Source organism: Phodopus roborovskii, unplaced genomic scaffold (assembly GCF_943737965.1).
Source record: "Phodopus roborovskii unplaced genomic scaffold, PHOROB, whole genome shotgun sequence".
Lineage (NCBI taxonomy): Eukaryota > Metazoa > Chordata > Mammalia > Rodentia > Cricetidae > Phodopus > Phodopus roborovskii.
The window spans coordinates 895,828-917,005 of NW_026126637.1; the positions used below are offsets into that span (position 1 = coordinate 895,828).

The 21,178-nt window shown below is 39.1% G+C and overlaps 2 protein-coding genes and 1 pseudogene across 2 annotated transcripts; 2 read left to right on the plus strand and 1 right to left on the minus strand.

The window, feature by feature from the left end:
* The first annotated feature begins 7,143 nt into the window (after window positions 1–7,143).
* On the plus strand, window positions 7,144–7,808 carry LOC127239110 (homer protein homolog 2-like; annotated as a pseudogene).
* Window positions 7,809–9,577: 1,769 nt separating this feature from the next.
* LOC127239076 (olfactory receptor 2B11) lies at window positions 9,578–10,516 on the plus strand. The gene has a single exon (XM_051207866.1). It carries the CDS (start codon window positions 9,578–9,580, stop codon window positions 10,514–10,516), a length of 939 nt encoding a protein of 312 aa, XP_051063823.1.
* A 9,093-nt stretch (window positions 10,517–19,609) lies between these two features.
* On the minus strand, window positions 19,610–20,533 carry LOC127239077 (olfactory receptor 2J3). The gene has a single exon (XM_051207867.1). The coding sequence runs from the start codon at window positions 20,531–20,533 to the stop codon at window positions 19,610–19,612; it is 924 nt and encodes a 307-aa protein (XP_051063824.1).
* Window positions 20,534–21,178: the final 645 nt, after the last annotated feature.

The following is a 21,178-nucleotide window of genomic DNA, read 5'->3' on the forward strand; positions in this document are numbered from 1 at the left end:
TTGTCAAAAATCAGGTGTTTTTAGGTGTGTGGGTTAATATCAGGGTCTTCAATTCTATTGCATTGGTCTACCTGTCTGTTTTGGGGACAATACCAAGCTGTTTTCATTACTATAGTTCTGTAGGAGAGCTTGAAGTAAGAGATGGTGATGCCTTCAGAAGTTCATTTATTGTACAAGGTTGTTTTGGCTACCCTGGGTTTTTTGTTTTTCCATTTAATGTTGAGTGTTGTCCTTTCAAGGTCTGTGAAGAATTGTGCTGGGATTTTGATGGGGATTGCATTGAATCTGTAGATTGCTTTTTGTAAGATTGCCATTTTTACTATGTTGATCCTACCTATCCAAGAGCATAGGAGAGCTTTCCATTTTCTGGTATCTTCTTTAATATGTTTCTTTAATGACTTAAAAGTTCTTGTCATACAGGTCTTTCACCTGTTTGGTTAGAATTACCCCAAGATATTTTATGTTGTTTGTGGCTATTGTAAAGAGTGATGTTTCTCTGATTTCCTTTTCAGCCCCTTTATTGTCTCTATATAGTAGGACTACTGATTTTTTTTTTTTGAGTTAATTTTGTATCCTGCCACTATGCTGAAGGTGTTTATCAGTTCCTGGTAGAATTCTTTGTTGACACTTATGTAAACTATTATATCATCTGCAAAATAGTGAAAGATTTACTTCTTCCTTCCCAATTTGTATCCCCTTTATCTCCTTTTGTTGTCTTATTGCTCTAGCATGAATTTCAAGTACAATATTGAAGAGATATGGAGAGAGTGGACAACCTTGTTCTGGATTTTAGAGGAATTGCATTGAGTTTCTCTCCATTTAGTTTGAGGTTGGCAGACAGTCTGCTGTATATTGCCTTTATTATGTTAGGTATATTCCTGTTATCTCTAATTTCTTCAAGTCCTTTATTATGAAGGGGTGCTGAATTTTGTCAAAGTCTCAAAATTTCTTATAAGCTTCAGGAAATTGACTTAAATCTATCTGTCACAAATCAAATGAACTCCAGATAAGTACTTCCATCAATCAGCAACCTAAATTTCCCCCACCTGTCTGTTTCTGGGGGTGGAATCATCTACTCCCCCCTTTCCTGGTCTTGTGACTCCTGTTGTAGAATAGTGTTTTAAGGTATGTTACAGGTTTCTTAGTAACACCATAATGGCCCCCTCTTCCTTGCTCTTCCTGTCTGTCCTTCCCCAACTGGACCTTCCTGATCCCTCACATTCTCCTCCCCCTTCCATTTCTCCCTTCATGACTCCCATACCACCCTCCACCCTCCATCCATGCTCCCAATTTACTCACAAGATCTTTTTTCCCCTGTTTTTTTTTAATTTAAATTTGAAACAAGCTTGTTTTACATGTCAATCCCAGTTCCTGTACCCCCCCCCCACACACACACAACAACATCCATCCCAACCCCTTTTTGTTCCCCAAGGAGGGAGAGGCCTTCTATGTGGAGTCTTCAAAGTCTGTCATATCATTTGGAGCAGGGCCTGGGCCCTCCCCCATGTGTCTAGGCCGAGGGAGTATCCTTTTGTGTGGAATGGGCTTCCAAAGTCCATTTGTATACTAGGAATAATACTGATCCATTACCAGAGGCCCCATAGACTAACTAGTCATCCTAAGTAACACCCACATTCAGGGAGTCTGGATCAGTCCTATGCTGGTTTCCCAGCTATCAGAATGGAGTCCATGAGCTCCCCCTTGTACAGGTGAGCAGTTTATGTGGGTTTCTCCAGCCTGGTCTTGACCTCTTTGCTCATCACTCCTCTCTCTGCTGCTGCTGGATTCCAGGATTTCAGTTCAGTGTTTAGCCATACTCACAAAATCTTATCTATTTCCCCTGGTGGGGGGATCTATGTCTATCTTTCTTAATGTCCTCCTAATTTCCTAGCTTCTCTGGGGTTGTGTAGTCTGTAGTCTGGTTATCCTTTGTTTTATGTCTAATAAAAACCCATAGGCAGATATTGGAGTTCAAGCTGAAGATCAAAAAAGCAAAGCAGCCAAGCTACCAAAGAGCTCTTTTCTCTACCAAGGCTGGGGCAATCCTGTCTTCAATGTGGCTAGAGACTCTATGCTCCTGTCTTTTATATCTGCCCAGTTTCTATGGCTAACTAGTGTGACTGCTGGGATTAAAGGTGTGTACCACTACTGCCTGGTCTCTACGGCTGTGGCTAGATTTGTGTTATGATCTCCAGGCAAGCTTTAGTAGAATACAAACACTATAACTCCACAGAAGTCCAAGAATTATAATTTGTAACAAGGTTAAGGTGGTGACAATTATAATCATAATAGCTCTAACCCAGAAACTACACTTTAAAAACCTTCTACTGAAGGAATGCTATGAAAATAAAAACTTTTACACAGCATATACAGATGCTATCACTTTTTTTCAGACCTAAGAACTTAATTGTAAGAGTCAAAGAACCATAAAGAAGACCAACAAACTAATGACCCAACAACCAATAAACTTCACACAGTCAGTAACTCTGGATGATCCAAGCTCTCTTGGAGGTCTCTCAAGCAGAGGCCACAGCAAGGCCAATGATGTGGGAAAGGCAGGCTCAGCATGGTCTCAAGCACTCAGGCAGAAGACAGGCAATGGGGCTCAAAGATCAGGTGAGTGCAGACTCAAGATGGTCCTGCATGGATAGGCAGGTCCAGTATGCTCATAGATGACCCAAGATGTTCCAAGGAGGTGGATGGGGTGTTGGACCTGCACTCTGGCCCAACGCTCACCCCAAACAGTAGATCCGGCAGGGCCAAGGATCTGGTTTTTTTTTTTTTTTTTTTTTTTTTATAGACACTATTTCTCTGTATTGCTTTGGAGCCTGTCCTGGAACTAGTTCTGTAGACTGGCCTTGAGCTCACAGAGATTTTCCTGCCTTTGCCTCCTGAATGCTGGGATTAAAGGCTTGCACCGCCGACACCCAGCTACATTTTAGTATATTTTAAGAGATTATTTTCACTCAGTGGGATGCTTGTTTTTATAATAAACTTTAATTTGGTACTGGGGAAATGTTTCAGTGTGTAGGAGCACTTGTTGGGCAAGCATAATAATAAACATAAAGTGAATCTATAGCATCCATGTAAAAAGCTGAGTGAAGCTGCAGAAGGCTGAAATTTCAGTGCTGGGGAAGGTTGGCAATAGAAGGATCTGAGGAATTTCTAGCCTTACATACATACATTAGAGATATTTATAATGTAATTAAGGATAGTGCCAGTTTAGAATATTACAGTAGTAGGTTCTCCTCCAAAACTGATGACTTCAAAAGCCCCAGGTTGTTAACTTGTTTCTAGTACCAGACATAGTTTTCCTGTCTACCTCAAGGTAGGGGTGTGTGTGTGTGGGTGTGTGTGTGTGTGTGTGTGTGTGTGTGTGTGTGTGTGTGTGTTTAGTTTAAATGAAATCTTCCTATCTGGGATGACAGTTCTCCCTTTAAGGGACAGAGACTATCTTAGAAAAATCCCACACCAAGAATGAAAAACTTCTTTTGAGTTGCTGGTCAGGTTGCCCAAGAGACTTCCCAAGTATTTTTACTAATGTTTTATTCAAATTAAAAATAATATTATTTTACATACCAACCCTAGTTCTGTCTCTGTCCCATCCTCCCTCTGCCCTCACCATCTCCCCATCCCACTCATCCATTCCTCTGGAGGCCTCAACTTCTCTGAGATGCCCCAAATATTATAGGTGACTGTTGTTGTCCTTTGTTATGGTTCAGGAGTGGAAGGTAAGTCTTTATTGCTGAAGACACCATACATTATAGTCACAGGACCCAGAGGATCTGAACTGGGTCTTAAAACCTTCTCCCTAAAAATTAACTTGCATGGTACCAGAAGGCTCCATGAAATCTTCTAATGGAAGAAAACAACCAGTGGTCACATACAACTGTGATGCCTATGGAGCACAAGAACCAGCATGGCACAATACACCTGAGGGAAAGATGTTGATACACATACCTTGGTGGCAACCAACATCTTTCTAGGTGGTTTTGATCTCTTTTTAATGGGTTGTCACTTATGATTCTTTTGGCCATAGATGGTCTACATCAAATGGGACATGGGAAAATTTAGCAAAGGAAGTGTTTCCAAAGATGTGGGGAAGTTTTAAACCATTATTAATGGATTATCATGGAGCTGGCACTAACTGTTAAGTCCATTCTGAACTCACCATCTGAAATAACAAAGGGATGTGTGTGTAACACAAATGTGCTTTGTAGAAACCAGACTTTCTATAGAAGTTTGTAGAAAGTAATGTGAAGGCATAGCCCTACAGGATCTGTGAACATGTGCTGCCAGAGTTCCTGCTGTCATTTCACTGTCTACTCTTTCTCTGAAAATTCCCATCATCTGTACTCAACAAGAAACCAGATAATTATTCTTCTGAAATCAGCCTTGAGAGGCACAGCCATGATAAAAATACCAGGGTCCAGGGTCCAGAGGAAAGGAACATAGGACACCTAGCAGATCTGCAATGAAAAGGGGGCACTCAGATATCTGACTTTGTTTAGAGGAAGGACTATGTAACGGGGACAAGGAGGAAACACCTCTAAATGTACCTGTTATCCAAAATATTTAAAATTGTTTCTCAAGTTGATGTGTATTTGAATTATTAATACACATTGAAATGTTCTAAATAACACAGACTTTGTAATGCTGCTGCAAGGATGGAATGAATACAGTCATTACAATTAGATACCCTGGTTGTGCATGAATTCATGAGGGACAAATCTCAAACTTCTGTATGGCCCATGTGAAAAAAAAATTCTAACAAGTGAATATAAGTAGGTAAAGTAGGCATTATTTAGTAAGTAGTATTCAGATCATTTCCTTGTCATTGCCTTTTTATTATGGTAAAACAAATATTTAGAAGGCTTTTTTTTTTTTTTAGCATTTCTAGATTACTCATAGTGGATAATGCCTTTTTTATTGCATATTATCTTTGCTATTCTCCTGAATTTTATTATCCCCAAATGAGGTGATGTATCAAAAACTTCTCACTTAAATTCCTCAGAATAACTATTGATTCAAACAAGCTCATCTTTAATTGTATACATTTTAGCTGGTATTCAGTGTGTTGGGAAATGGAATCAGTTTATTTCAAAATGCATCCCACTACAGCAGAGATTGGTGCCTAGCCTCAGAACAGCAGGTAACTAACTGTGGGTGAGAAGTTTATCCTCCGGGAGTTTCTTCCCAAGGAACGGTCTCTGTCTATTCACTCAGGGAAAGGTTAATGCATTGTCTGTGAGAACAATTCCCAGGAGTCTCAGGAATAGCAAAGAAAAATGATCACTTAAAAGCCTTCTTAGTATTTTCTATTATTGTCTTCCTAACTTGATCTTCCCTCGACTTTGACATCTTTGTATGAACTGAGAACCTGAGAGTTCTGAAGCAAATCTTAAATTCTCACCTTCATAAGAGTCCGTCTGTCTGCTGAAAAGGAAAAAATTCAAGTACCTTCCTTTATACTTACTTTCTACTAAATAAAGGGGTTCATAAAAATAAGGTAAGTAAAGAGACACCTCTATTGACAAGCATGCATCCACAGGAAAGGCAAAAAGTGTGAATTGCAATGTCTAATTACTTTAAAGGAAAGACAGCTTAATTTCAAAAAGCCATTCATAATCTTTGGCTGTATCTATTTCAATGGTTCTAGGAAGAACTAGATTTAATTTGTAACTAATTTCTTTCTTAGTCTGTCACTGAAATCAAACTTAGAAGCCTCTAAGTTTCCATAAACACTATGAATGTTGATTACCTGAGTGAAGTATTGATGCTTTAGTCAGTCATTTGATCTTTTAAAAATGTTTAAAATAATTTTGTTCCTCTGACTTAAGAAGTCTTCATTAATGAAGGGTGTTTTCAAAATAAACATTTTTTTTGCAGTTTCCAAAGCCTAAATGTACTATAAATATAAGTGAAATGCTGTGTGTTATCTAATTGAATGTGAATGTGTTATGCTGGTATGAAAATGCAAGCAAAAGTATGAACAACATCCCAACAGCAAATCAGCCTGTAACTGATCAGTGATTTTAAACACTCCTTTGAAATAGTGATAAATCATTGGATAAGAAAATGAAAATCTCTCTTCTGTTCCTTTCCTACCTGCCCCCAGTCCACCCACAAAATATATGTACTCTTCCCAGACAGTACCTCCCCCCCCCCCCCCGCCCCAGACTTCTCTTTATCTATTCATTGGGTCTGTGGATTGTACTAGGGTTTTCTTTACAGAAGAATTCATATCTACTTATAAGTGAGTCCATACAATGATTGTCTTTCTGGGTCTGGGTTGACTCTCAGGATGATTTGTTTTAGTTCCATCCATTTTTTGTTGGACTCCTAACAGTGGGAGTGTGGGTGTCTCTGTCTCTCTTGCCTGCTAGTGAAATCCTTTTCCTACTACTGGGTTGCCAATCCAGCATTGACAAAGGAGTATATGTCTAGTCTTACTGCATCTTGTTATGTTTGGTTGATATCATTGGAAGGCCTTCTCTTTTTTGAAGGGTCTAGGGGAGAGAGGAGGTGATGGACTGTGAGGAAAGGAGGGAGGGAAGGCTGTGGTCAGGATGCATTTTATTGGAGAAGAATAAAGAAAAAAGAAAAAAAGCCATTTAACTTCAAGAGCTGTACTATGATATGTCATCAGAGTAACTAAAATAATTCAAAAAACCTGAAGAAAGAAGAATAAAGATAAATATACTGGAAGATAAGTCACATTCATCTCAGGAGAAATAGGAAGGGGAAGTACATATTAATATGAGAGTTAGATAAATTTAATTATGGAAGAATTTGTAGAGACTAAACTTGTTCTTTGAAAAACTAATAGTTCGGCGCATGGTGGTGGGGGTGGGGGAGCGCTGCACACTCTGCGGCGCCCCCAGCTCCAGGCGGCCCATGGGCGGGCGGGAGGCACCAGCGGCTCCGCCCGATCGCGGCCACCCAGCCACCAGCCGCCCGGCGCCCGCCCTCCCGCCCGCTGCAGCTGGCAGCGGCCGCGACACCAGCAAAGGAGCCGCGCAGCGGGCGGAATGGAGCGCTCCGGGGCTGAGCCGGGCGCACTCAGGCCTCCTCCGCATGTGCCACGCGGGGAGCAGCTGCTGAGCGGGCCTGGTCAGAGCCGCCGCAGGAGCAACGCAGGAGATGGGAGAACAGCTCATCTTCACCACTAGCGAGCACGTCTTCCAGATTGACTCCAGCACCAAGAACTGGGTGCCTGTGAGCAAGCAGGCTGTCACGGTTTCCTACTTCTACGATGACACTAGGAACAGCTTTCGAATTTAGCCAGTGGGCTGACAGCAGAGTCAACACAGTGTCTGGCTTGGGGTTTTCTTGGAAGCAGCAGTTTACAAAGTTTGCAGAGAAATTCCAGGAGATAAAAGAAGCTGCCAGGCTAGCCAGAGACAAGTCCCAGGAGAAAATCGAGACCTCAAATAATCATTCCCAAGCATCCAGCGTCAATGGAACGGATGATGAGAAGGCCTCACACGGGAGTCCAGTTGACACACATTTAAGTCTGAGACTGACAAACTGAGTGTGGCCAATATGAAGAAGCGGGAGACTGAGCTGCAGACCTTGCAGGAGAGCAACTCCTGGCTGACCGTGAGTCGGTGGCCAGCGTGGAGCAGTGGAAGAAGCAGTTCTCCATTTGCCAAGATGAGAATGACCGGCTCCGCAGGTACAACGAGATAAACAGGGAGAAAGAGAGTAACTCCCAGCTGAAGAGCAGGATTGAGGCACTGAAGTCAGAGCTCCGAGAAAAGGAGATGGATTTTAAAGATCTCCGAAAACAAAGTGAATATCTCTGAGGAAATTAGAGGCCGCCAAAACTTGGAAGACTGAGTGCGGCAAGTGTAAATACTGGCAGCGCCACCTGAAGGGGGAGGTGCTGGATGGAAAGATCGATGACTTCCTGGGAGAACTCCCCAGTTAGGCACAGATAACTAGGCTGGGTGGAGGGAGCCTACCTAGGTCATGGTGTGTGTGTGTGTGTGTGTGTGTGTGTGTGTGTGTGTGTGTGTGTGTGTGTGTGTGATGAAGTAGGCATAGGTCATTCTCCATTTGTGTTGCCTCTGTAAATGTGGGTGCATTCTGTCTGTCTCCAGACCGGTTGTGCTGTCCACTCCTCCAGAATAGAAAATCGCACGCTTTTCTGGCCTTGTGAGGTTGTGGACAACCGGGAGCTTCTGACTCAGGAATCCAGAACTTGGTCTACCTTAGCCATTTACAGTCAGGGCAGAGATGTTTATATCTTTTTTAAGAACTGTTGCAACCCTGTGAACTGGGGTGGTGGTGGGAGTGGTGGGGGTGGAGTATTTTCCAAATATCAATATACTTTACAACAGGCCACTGGGCACCTTCTATTGAGTAACACTCAGGGTGTATGATTCTCCGGCAGATTCTAGGCACAGGCACATGGGGGGATCATCTTTTCCCAGTGTACATTTTGATGCTTTAGCAAATGTATGCGACCGTTTGATGTTGTGACACAATACCATCATCTACAAAATTCACACTCAAGTATGACATAATTGACTTACCCCCCCAATAATTGTCAAAAAAGACTTACAGTGTTATAAGTAAATTTACTATTTTGTGTTGGAGCATGTTCATAGTTATCCTTGGCTGCATATGGCCCTCAGGCTGTAGGTCAAACATACCTAGTTGAAAGAAAGGAACCATTTAGTGGAGACTTATCCAGAGGAAGGAAATCCAGAAGTTTCCGGGGTGTGCCTACAGATAGGAAATCACTTGTACCCACTGTGCCCCCATCCTTCCCTGATTTGTGTGGTTGTGACAATGTTCCCTCCCTCCCTCCCTTCTTCCTTTCCTTCCTTTCTTCTCTTTTCTTTCTTTTTGTCGTTGTTGGTTGGTTTTTGTATGGTTTTTATTTATGAGCATATGCTTACACTGTGGGAACAGATGCAGGAGGGTACCTAGCACAATTCTGGGTATACAATAGGTGCTTAATAAACATTTGTTCAATTAAAAAAAAACTAATGGTTCACCCATGTTTGAAACTATCACAGCAATGTTAAGTAAACAGCATCAGTAATGTGCATAGGTTACATTCTTGTAAATACTTACTTTACAATCATAACTGATAAATATGTTCCTGTTAGGAAGCTAACAGGACAAACATTTAAATCTATCTTACAGTTAGCAAATAAGACCCTCTGTGCTATTGTATTTGGGAACAGGTGCTAAAGGATTTTAAGAGTGAGAAAAGCTTGTTATGACAAGGAGCTCATTAAGAAATTCTTGGAGAGACTGGATTCATGGCTCAGCAGTTGAGACTATTGACTGCTTTTCTAGAGGACCTGGGTTCTATTTCTGGCGTTCATAAGGAGGCTCACAGTAATCATTAATTCCAGGTCCAGGACTCCTTTGCCCTCTTCTGGCCTCTGTAAGCTGTATACTGACTGAGTTACCTACTAAGCACCCTCCATGTTATTTCAATCACAGAATGCTAACCCTGTCTTCTGTAGTCACAAGCAATGAATCATGAGTCTTTGCTATTCCTATAATACTAACTTGCTTGATACTTCTTTACTATAGGTCAATCAGATTGCAAAGAATGACAATAACCAATAAAAGTCACCCAGAAGAGTTCATTCTACTTGGCTTTGCCGATCGTCCTTGGCTGGAACTCCCTCTTTTCATTATTCTTCTGATAACATATCCGCTGGCCATGATGGGAAACATTGCCATCATTCTGGTGTTCATAATAGATCCCCGTCTCCACAGTCCCATGTATTTCTTCCTCACCAACCTCTCCTTTCTAGACATGTGCTACACCACAAGCATTGTGCCTCAGATGTTAACTGACCTAGGGGATTCCACGAAGACCATCAGCTACACAAGGTGTGTAGTTCAGCTTTATGTTTTCCACACAATGGGGGGCACAGAGTGTTTGCTCCTGGCTCTTATGTCCTTTGACCGATATGTTGCCATCTGCAGACCTCTGCACTACACCCTTATCATGAGTCAGCGTACCTGCCTCCTGTTGGTGTCCACTGTGTGGCTGACAGGAATTTGCTTCTCTATCTCAGAGGTCACTGTGACACTGCAATTGCCACTGTGTGGCAACAATAAACTGGATCACTTATTGTGTGAGATTCCAGTTCTGATAAAAACTGCCTGTGGGGAAAAAGAGAGTAATGAGCTTGCTCTCTCCATCGTATGCACTTTCATATTAGCTGTTCCTCTGTGTTTAATTCTTGCCTCCTATGCTAGTATTGGACATGCTGTTCTTAAAATCAAATCTTCAGAGGGAAGGAAAAAGGCCTTTGGGACATGTTCCTCTCATCTCATAGTGGTTCTCTTATTCTATGGCCCAGCCATTAGCATGTATCTTCAGCCCCCCTCCTCTATTACAAAAGACCAACCCAAGTTTATGGCTCTCTTCTATGGAGTCGTGACACCTACTCTGAACCCCTTCATCTATACCCTAAGGAATAAGGATGTAAAGGGGGCATTAGGTAACCTATCCAGAAACATGTTTAGTTCAAAGTGAAAGCTTATGGACATTCAAAATTGTTACACATTAGAGACTTTTTCTATAACTCATTCACTGTACAAAGCTCATCTTTTGTGAGTGTTGTGTTCTTGCAAAACGTGTCTTTTTACTTGTGTTCATTATAATCTTGTTAGGCAATACTTCATTGCTTAGTCTTGGGTAGTACCAACCAATATGGATGAGTGCTCTGATTAGAAATTATGTTACAATACTTGTATTGAGATTAACATACAGAAGTAGTTACTTTATTAATTGCTAAAACAAACATAATTACATTGTTTAAAACTAATTGTCATGAAAACCACATAATAACCATTCATCAATAGATTTATATTTTGTCATTTGTGAAATAAATCTTTACTCTGGTTAAGTTTTCTCAGTTTCTTATGGGAAGGCTTGCTATACAGTGTGAATCAGAAATTGCCCTTAATGAACTATCTTGGAAGTTCATAGACTTTGTTTATGTGGATGCTTACAAAATGCAGTAAGTTAACTTTTCTTAAAGATCAATACACATTCATTCTATGTGAGGAATTGGGAGATTTATCATTAAACACCAAAAAGAATAGGAAAAAAAAGAAAACACATTAGTTTTTTTTTTAACATTTCTTTTGAATACTGTATTAATGAAATAACAAGAAAGTAATATGTAATGACAGCCTGGAACCATTTCTGTGCATATATTTGTGGCAAGATGAAATGTCTTTTAAAACCACAAAAAAGTAATTTATAATTTGGATTTGGGGTTGTAATAGGACTCTTTTTATTTTATCCACAATATTAGTTTTATAGATATGTATTTTTAATTTAAGAATTTCAAATCTACATGACTAAGATTTTAAATAGCTAAAGCAATTCTAGGAATAACACCAAGAAACTAAATTTTATTAAGAAATTAGTTAAACATAAATATAACAAATTGATGGATTATATACTTGTGTGATATTGGATTAGTTTATGGATAATTAAACATAGTGTATAATAAAGAGCTAAACACTAGAGAAAATGCAGGAAGTGTCAGATTGGACCTGTTGCAACAAACTGTTGTGAGCATAAACAGTTGGATGCTGGAAACTGAACTTGGGTCCCCTGGAATAGCCACAAGTGATTTTAACTGCTACTTCATCTCTTTAATCCTCATTTCTTGTGAAGTTTTTGTTAGGTAGCCACACTGCTACGGTTAAAGGACTAGTCAGAAGGAAAAGTGGGCTCAGGAGGAGATCTATTAAAAAATGGAGATATTTTAGTAAAATGTTGCAAAATTTAAATCCACTGGAAAAGTAAGCTTGAGACCTATTGTACAGCATGTTTACTATAATTAGTACTAGTGTAGTCTGTACTTGAAAACCTGTAAGAGAATAGATCTTAAATGTTCTTGGTGCAATAATTTATGTGTGATAGTGGATATAATGACTGTCAGGAATAAATTATTTTATGATACACACATATGTAAATATAGTCATCCAAAATTCATGTAATTATGTTGACCATACCATAAGTGAGAAAATTTAAATGAGGGGAGATGGTGCTGTATTACATGTTTTGAATCATAAGGTTTCCACAGTACATAAAGATTCAAAGATATTTAAGACGGTTTTAAGTTTAGTATTCTTACTGTATTTAGCATAAAGTAGTGATAATAGATCAACAATAAGGAAAACTGTTTTGAAACCTACTGTATAACTCTGTCAAACTTTACAAAGAAGAGTCAATTACAAACAGGACAAGGTAGTTTAATAGAAAGTTTTTGTGTAAGTGATATAAATGCAAAATGAGGAACAAATCAAGCAGCACAGTATTTCTTGTATTCATTGAAAGGAGAATGAAAGCAAACTTTCTATCTTCTAGGTCATTTCCATTCTAGGATTAGCAGGGCAAATAGGCCTGGAGACAAAGTAGACTGGTTGGTAACTGATTTAATTGATTCGTTAGAAATATAAACTCAGACGTATGAGAGCTTTCCAGATGAGATATTCATATTCTAAAGACTCAAATTTAACAACCATGAATAAGAGGAAATGTTTGACATTTTTCTTTCTGAGTGTCTTTTACATCACTCAGAATGGTTGTTTTCAACTCCACCCTTTTATCTGTGAAATTAAGAAAACAATATTCTTCTTAACAGCTGAATACTATTTCATTGTTTTCATGTACAATATTTTTATTATTCATCCACCAATCCCTTGATGGTCATCTAGGATGCTTCCATTTCCTGGCTATTCTGAATATAACACCAATGAACATGGAGGAGTATATTCCCGGATCATGTATATAAACTTTTGAGGATTGTCTACAGTAATTTCCATAGTAGCTGCATCAGTTTGCACTATCACCAACAGTGAATAAATGTTCTCCTTCCCCCATACCTATGCAATATTTGTCATCATATTTTTACCTTAACAGTTTTAACTGGGGTAATTAAGAAAAGTCTCTAAGTCATTTTAATTTACATTTCCTTGATGGCTCAGTATGCTTAACATTAAAAACAGTTTCTTTGAGAATTTTATACAATGTATTTGGATCATATTTACCCCCCTACCATGTCTCCTTCTTCCCTGCCTACCCAACAATCTGTCTTGTTTTGTAAAAACCTATCAATTACAGTTTGTGATACACAAGTACTGCAGAACATATGGTCTTTACCACATCGTGGTCAATCCATCAGCGGCTGCACTCTTAAAGAAAATGGACTGTCCTCCTCCCAGCAGTTATCAGTCGCCAATAGCTCCTTAACTAGAGGTGGGACTTCACTCTCACTCCCCCTCCATTTTTTGATTTTTTTTTAAATCTGTCTTGAGCTTGAGTCTCAAGGCAAGATAAAGCAACTGGAGGCTCCAAATCAGACAGCTGGCAGGGTTCTGAACCTCTGGGTCACTTGTGATGGTGAGAATGTCCTATGGTGATCTGAAGAGTCCCAGGGAGGTGAGATGGATCAAGAGGAGGTTGATGTCTGTGGCAAGCAGATGTAGGACTTGGATTAAACTGGATCTGTGCTACATGTAGTGGCTACAAGTTTCCTGATAGTGAGCATTCTGGGATTCATTGAAGAATTTAAAAATACTTCTCAGCCATTCATATTTCATCTTTTGATAACTCCCAGTTTAGTTTTATGATCAATTTTTTAAGGAAAAAAGGAGAAAATGCAGTGATACAAGGGAGGAAAGTGAAACAATGAAACAGAAAAGGTCAAATGTAGGGATCAAGATAGAAGGAATGTGAGGAAGAATAATTAATACTAACGAGCTCAAAAGGTCACATGAAATTTTCTAAATATATTCATAATTCCTCTGGCGTGTGTGTCTCTGTGTGTCTGTGTGTATGTGTGTGTCTGTCTGTCTCTCTCTCTCTCTCTCTCTCTCTCTCTCTCTCTCTGTGTGTGTGTGTGTGTGTTTTAAGGTAATTATCCTATAATGGGGCAACAATGCCCTAGTAAGATACCACAGACTAACAAAAAGGCCAATGTCAGGAATGGATTACCTCTATTGGAGTTCTTGGCAAATCAGGTCCCACAAACCCTCAAATATTACAGTCCATTGTCATTGCTCTTTTTTACCCTCCAGATCTTGATGGTAACAGCATACTGCTGATGGCATCACATACTTGAATCATAGAACATGGAGAAATAAAACCAGTATTGATCTGGAAGCTTCATCTCTTCATTGTGTGGAAGAAGTCATCACCAATCATGTCCGGCTGTGACTCTTGTGAGCTACAATATCTACCTGCCTAGCAAGACAGGTAGATATATTTGTGCAATAGTGGAACAAATATCATGAGAGTAAGCAATGGTGTTCTTTCCCTCTCACTCTTCCTCTCTTTCTCTCCTCCCTCTCCTTCTGTCTCTTACCCCTCTCACTTTCCTCAATCTATCTCATGCTAGGCAAATTGTTAGATATTGATTTTGTGCACGTGGTGTGGGGTTCTTCACATTCTTATAGGACTGACAAGGAGAATTTTCGAGATGCAGGTCAGTTTCTCTGCAGTCTCAGAGTGGTAGATACCATTCAAAGAGGTATGCTGATCCTCTTATCAGAAGTATCCAGAACCTAATATCCCACAGGTGATAGTGAAGCCAACTTTCCTGTCCAGAGCTTCTCAGGCCACCTGGGGCTTTTAGCTCATTAACCCCTTCATAAGTACTCTAGCACTGAGCCCCTAGCCTTAACTTGAATTGAAGTATCAGTGTTGCTCAAACACATTAAACATATTTGTTTAGGAAATATGAAGTCATCCACTACAAATAAAATGTTTCCAAGAAACTTCCCACTTCACTAATCTCATTATTATTTATACTGTCAGTTTTGTTTATAACCCTTGGCGTATCCTGATTTCCATAGGTCTATATGTCACTCACACATTAAATTTAAATACATAGTCTATATAGCCCTAGAAGCTAACATGCTTGTTTCAGGGTATCCCCATGAAAAACCCCGTAGGTAACAAACCTGTGACAGTTCAAGCATCAGAGTCATTGCATTTAACATATATATATATATATATATATATATATATATATATATATATCCTTAGATTTATTTCATTTGTTTTTAAGGGTGTCTGAGAGAAAGCAAGCACAACACTGTACAAAACGAGAAGGGCATGTTGGATTCCTGAACAAGACACAAATATAGCACAACAAGGGAAGTGTGGGAGCAACCATCTCACAGAGGATGAGTTAGGTAAGGTATTCAACCAGGATTGCTTTTAAGCTTTAAAGTCCAGCATAAGGAAAGGCTGAGAAGGGGTGGACATGGGATGGGGAGCTAAGCTTATCTACAATCACCATTTTACAAAACAACAACAACAACAACAAAAAATCCACACTTGTTCAACTACATGAGAAGTGTAGAGGATAAACCTGCCACATAGTCCAGCATACATTAACAGCAAATGCCAAGGCAGTTAGGTCCAGGGTTGATTATGCAAGTGGCTAAACAGTTTTTCAAAGGAATCAAATTCCACAAGGATTGACAATCTTTCATCTGGGCTCAACACACAGAGATCATTTGTTCTTGAGTTAGGAGGCTGAAACTTCAATGAGGATTAAGTACACTCCAGATAATGCTCACATTGCTGGTTTTAATAGGTCTTGGTGTCATAAGTACTCCTAATGGATTCCATCATTTCTTAGGAGATGGTTCTATGGATTGCTGGGGATCAAATTGAAGCAAACCACTAAAGAAAAACTCTAATGATAGTCTTTTACTGTACGAGCTGTGTGCCTGTCTCCTCTGCTGCAAACACAGGGTAGACTTGGCTTTGCTTCTCAGCTCCATCACCTTGTATAGGAGTATACAAGGACCCTCCCTGGACAGAAAGAGGTCACCCACATTCTCATCTCAATCTAGATTCTGAAAGACATCAGAGCATCAGTGACTATTGTTCAGACCATGTTCTTGTGAATCCTGTGGAAATGAGAGCCTTTTTCAGTTCATGCCAAGTATTTTGTTTGTTTGTTTGTTTGTTTGTTTTTTTGGTCCACCGGTGGTCTTTAATCATCACAGCTGTTCAGTTAATAAAGGGGTAACTTTTAGAAATGATAACCCAGTTTCCTTCCCCATATTTCTGCACTCCAGCTCCAGCCTTCACCCACTCGCTTTCTTCTATGGTCGACTTCTGTTTTCCTGTTAAACTGGCTGACTTCTTTTGGTGGTGACTGAACTTTAAACAGCTGGTCCTCTTCCATCCAAACTTTATTTCCTTCAAGCCCATTAGGGCTGTTCCACTTGTTGGATACTCTTGAAGGATCTCTAGATGGTTTCTCCACTGGCTTCTTTTCTTCCTTCGCTGTACTTAAAGCAGAAGATTCAGATTTCAAAGCCTGTTTGGCCATCTTGAGGAGGTAGGACTCCTTGTCATTCAGGTGGCTTTTCAGGAAGCTCAACATCTTCTGCTGGAAAGGTCTCATAGGAAAAGTTCTGGATAATAGAGTGTGCCAAGTTCTTTTCTTGGATAATGTTCAGGAGATCAGTTCTTAGCTTCTGAGTTGTAGGGTCCTTGGACATATATTTTATTTTTTTCAAATTTTTTGAAGCCTTTTAAAATTCTTTGTTTTTTGGGTGTGAGCTCAGCCTCCATATCAAAGGAACAGTCTAAATTTCCCCTTCTTCAATGTGAGACAGACACTGCATAACTCACAGTAACAGGGAAATGGTATGCTCCTTCCCCAAGGCTTAGTTCATTATAATCAGGGCTGGGAGCGTGACAGCACACAGGCAGACATGATGTGCTACATCCAGATCTTCAGGCAACAGGAAGAGAATCAAAAAAGCAGACTGCATAGTTCCAACATAAAATGGCACAGAATATACATTATCATTTTAAAAGGGAGGTAAATGAACACAATGAGGAAATATTGGACCAGAGAAAGACCTAAAGCCAACAGGGCACATTCCAAATTCCGCATCTCCATATATGCTGTCAAAGCACTCATCATAAACTACTCTCATGTTTTTTTTTTTTTTTTGTTTTGTTTTTTGTTTTTTGTTTTTTTTTTTTTTTTTTTTTTTTTTTTTGCTACAACATTCTTTTCTTTCTTGGGCTGGCTCTACACCTAGTCTACAGCTTTCCTCAGCAGGTATCCTATAGCTCTGGCATCTACAACATCTTGGGGTTTCCAATATAACCCAGTCTTCACCTTCATAGCTTCATGCAATGGCCTCTCTGAGCCCCTGGGCAGGGTCACACATGCTTGACCTCAGTAATTTTCTTTAGTCATGGAGGGAGATTCCACAACCCCTTTCTTGTATCCTTAACCCTAAAGCCAGAACCATTTGGTCTATGTTGCTAAATTCTGCTGCCTGCCAAGGCTGGAAATAGTTCCTGGTTCAATTACATCTTCGTCAACTTTCTGTTAATGGTTTCTGTCACTGCTTAAGATTTTCATTAACACCTTTTCACAAATAAGAAACATAGCTTGGTGGAATCTTTCCCTGATGTCACCACTCCCTTTATTCTATTTAACATTTGGCTTTTCTTTGAGCTTTTTACCTCCTTGAGCACTGGACTTAGCTCCATTACACTTCCAGGGATACATTCTGCACTTTTTTTCTTGCTCAGTTTGCTCCTTTTCCTTATATGTGCATAAGAGTGACCACTAATAACCACATGACAGAGTCAATACTAGGCTGTCTTGAAATCTCCTCTGCCCAAGCCATTAATCTAAGACTTTTCAACTTAGCCTCAGGTATACTTTTTTGGGCAAGGGCAGAAAACAGCTACGTTCTTCACCAAAACAAACTCAAAAGGATAGCGAGTAGGCCACTTACTAATAGTCTTCCCCTCTGAAATGTCTTGAGCTGGGCCCCCACAGTCCAAATTGCTCTCTGCACTGTCTTTCATACCCCTCCTCAGATGGCCCATTAAGCCTCCATTAAAGTATCCAACCACTTTTCTAAATCCAAAATTCCCAAGTCTCCCATATTCCTCCAACAACATGATCAGGCCTGTCACAGGAATATTTCAGTTTTTGGTACCAACATGTCTTAGTTATGGTTTCTATTGTTTTAATGAAATATCACGACCATGACAGCTCACAAAAATAAAGCATTTAATTGGGGGATTGTGTGCAGTTTAGTTTATTTCATCACACTAGGGAGTATGTGGCACTCAGGTAGACATGGTGCTGGAGAAGGAGCTGAGAATTCTATACCCAGCTCCAAAAGCAGAAGGATGATAAAGCCATTGAGCTTGGCTTAGGCTTTTGAAACCTCAAAGCTTACCCCTAGTAACACACTTCCTCCAACAAGGCCACACCTATTTAAACAAACCCATATCCCCTAATCCTTCTTAAGCAGTGCTTAAGACCAAGCATTCAAATGTATGAGCCTTTGAGGGCCACTGTTATTCAAACAATCACACAGACTAAAGAAGGTGGTATCTCTTTGTACAGAAGCTCTGTTATTTCCTAGGGAAAGGTTGATTTCAAACTTTATCTTTCTGATAAATTTCTGAAAATTATCTCATGTATGTTAGGCATACCTTAATTCAATAAGTAGCCCTAGATTATTCAGTCAGATACCTCAGAGATTCCAAGGTTAATATTAACAATGAACCCCCAGAACCAGCTTCCCATACCCAAATTTTGTCACTGAAAGACAATTTGAACCTAGACAACACACTCATAATCTTTTCTTTAATTTTTTTAGTTACCAAAGGAATAATTTATAATTTATTTAATTATAATTTATTATTCATGCCACTGGTTTGAAAAGTACAAATCAATTATGTGTTCTTCTTTGTGTTTTGATTACTGTTTTAGGTTACAAGAAGACTATATGTTTAAGGAGAGTATTGTACAAATGTGCCTGATTTTCAATATCATATAAGTTATAATTAAGTAATATCTCAATGGAAAACATCTATTTAGATAAAAAAGGACTATATATTTTACAAAGCAAAAACAGAAGAGAAATATATTTTTAAATTGAAGAAAATAATCTTTAGAAAATAATGTATTGCTAATAGTACAATGATCAACCTTCTATAATACTGCTTGACATTGCATCCCAGGAAACCATATGTACAAGTAAATCTGCATGTACTTGAGTTAGCCTTATTGTAATTTATGAATTTATATTAATTCTCATACTATAATATAAAAAATGTGGAACAAAATTCCTTCTGACATTTGTTTATAAAGGGGACAAATGTATCAGACATTTAATATTCCTTAAACAAAGGGCACAACACTAAAAATGTTCTCTACAGAAAGTAAAAGATTAAAAACTACATTATGAAGACTTTAAATTATAATGTCTTAGTCATTAGGAATTAAAAACAGATCTTTTCTCAACCAATACAGCAAATTGCATATCAGACTAAATAAATTTGTATTCATTACAGTTATAATTTGAGTATAAAACTGCTGCTTTATAAATCTGATTTTTAATAAGGCTATGTTCAACAAACACTGTCTTAGGAAGATAATGTTTATTTATACTATATCCATTGTAATACTGTATGAGTCTGAGAGAGCATATAAACAAGTCTCACTGCTTGAGTGGAAAGGTGATTGGACAATGGAGGGACTGTATTACCTTGGGGAAGAGATGTACTATCACACTGCTAATGTCACTAATACTCAAGGTACTACTGACCCATTAGCCTCCTTACTGCCCCTCTGACATCTTTGTTTCTTAGAGTATAAATGAGAGGGTTCAGGCTAGGTGTGACAACAGTATAGAAGAGGGCAATGAACTTAGCTTGATCTTGAGAATTTTCTGTTGGAGGCTGAAGATAAATGCACATGGCTGGTATGAAAAAGAGGCATACAACCATAAGATGGGCTCCACATGTACCAAATACTTTCTGAAATCCTGTGTTTGAATGCATCCTTAGGACAGCTTGAGCAATAGCACCATAGGAAGTGACAATGAGAATGAGTGGGATGAGAACAAAAATAGAGCTGGCAACCAGGAGAGTCATCTCATTAGCTCGAGTATCAACACAGGATAACTGGAGAAGTGCTGGCACTTCACAAAAGAAGTGATCCACTTGGTGATGTCCACACAGAGGTACCCAGAAAGTGAAGAGAGAATGAAGTGCTGAATCCATAAAGCCACATACCCAGGAGGCTGCTGCTAGTATGTGACAAAAACGAGGATTCATGAGAACAGAATAATGCAAGGGTTTGCACACAGCTGCATATCGGTCATACGACATGACCACCAAAAGAACACACTCTGTGGTACCCAAAGCAAGGACAAAATAGAGTTGGAACATGCAACCAGCATAAGATATTGTCTTCTCTGGACCCCAGAGATTAAATAGTAGCTGAGGGACAGAACTAGTGGTGTAGCAGATATCCAGGGCTGAAAGATTTGATAGGAAGAAGTACATGGGTGTATGCAGGTGGGAGTCTAAGTGTGCCAGGATGATAATGAAGAGGTTTCCTGTCAGTGTTACTAAGTAGAATATCAAGATCACCACAAAGAGAACTACTTCCAGGTGAGGCCACTTAGAAAAGCCCAGAAGAATGAAGTACCCTTCAGAACTTGCATTGATGTTTTCCATACTAATTTACATTCTCTTGTTTTATCTTTACTTCTAAGAAAACTTGAGTGTTAAGGGGAATAATTACAGTTGTTGACTGAAGAGTATAAAACATCATCAAATGCATATGCTATGAAACAAAAAGAAAAATCAGTAAGTTGAGCAAATGAATCTCATTCACTAGAAGCCTAACTACAAAGTATAAAATGAGTGACTGTTACATGACCTGCAAAAGTAGTTGATATATTTGTTGAGAAATAGATTTTCTTACATTTTCTAGATTATCCCTTTATAAATTACTTGTTAATCACAAAGTAAACTTTATAGTACATAAATCTCATTGATGCCTCCATAACCACATACGTTTAGCATACTAGTGATGACATAAAACTAGTACTGCCTAGCTGCTGAAGTGACACTTTGAAACATCATGCCATTGAAGTGTCCAGAATCCACAACTGGATTCTTGTTATGAAGAAATATGAGAAAAATGCAAATGAACACAAAATAGTTTGTCTGTACTCTACAAACATGTCAGTTATTAAGCAATTAAAATTTAGGAATTCAGTAAATATATTTTACCAGCTGGTGTCCAGATGAAGATACACTTGCAAAAATAACACAAACTGTTCAGAGAATTGGAAAAATTTGAATATGCCCTGATAT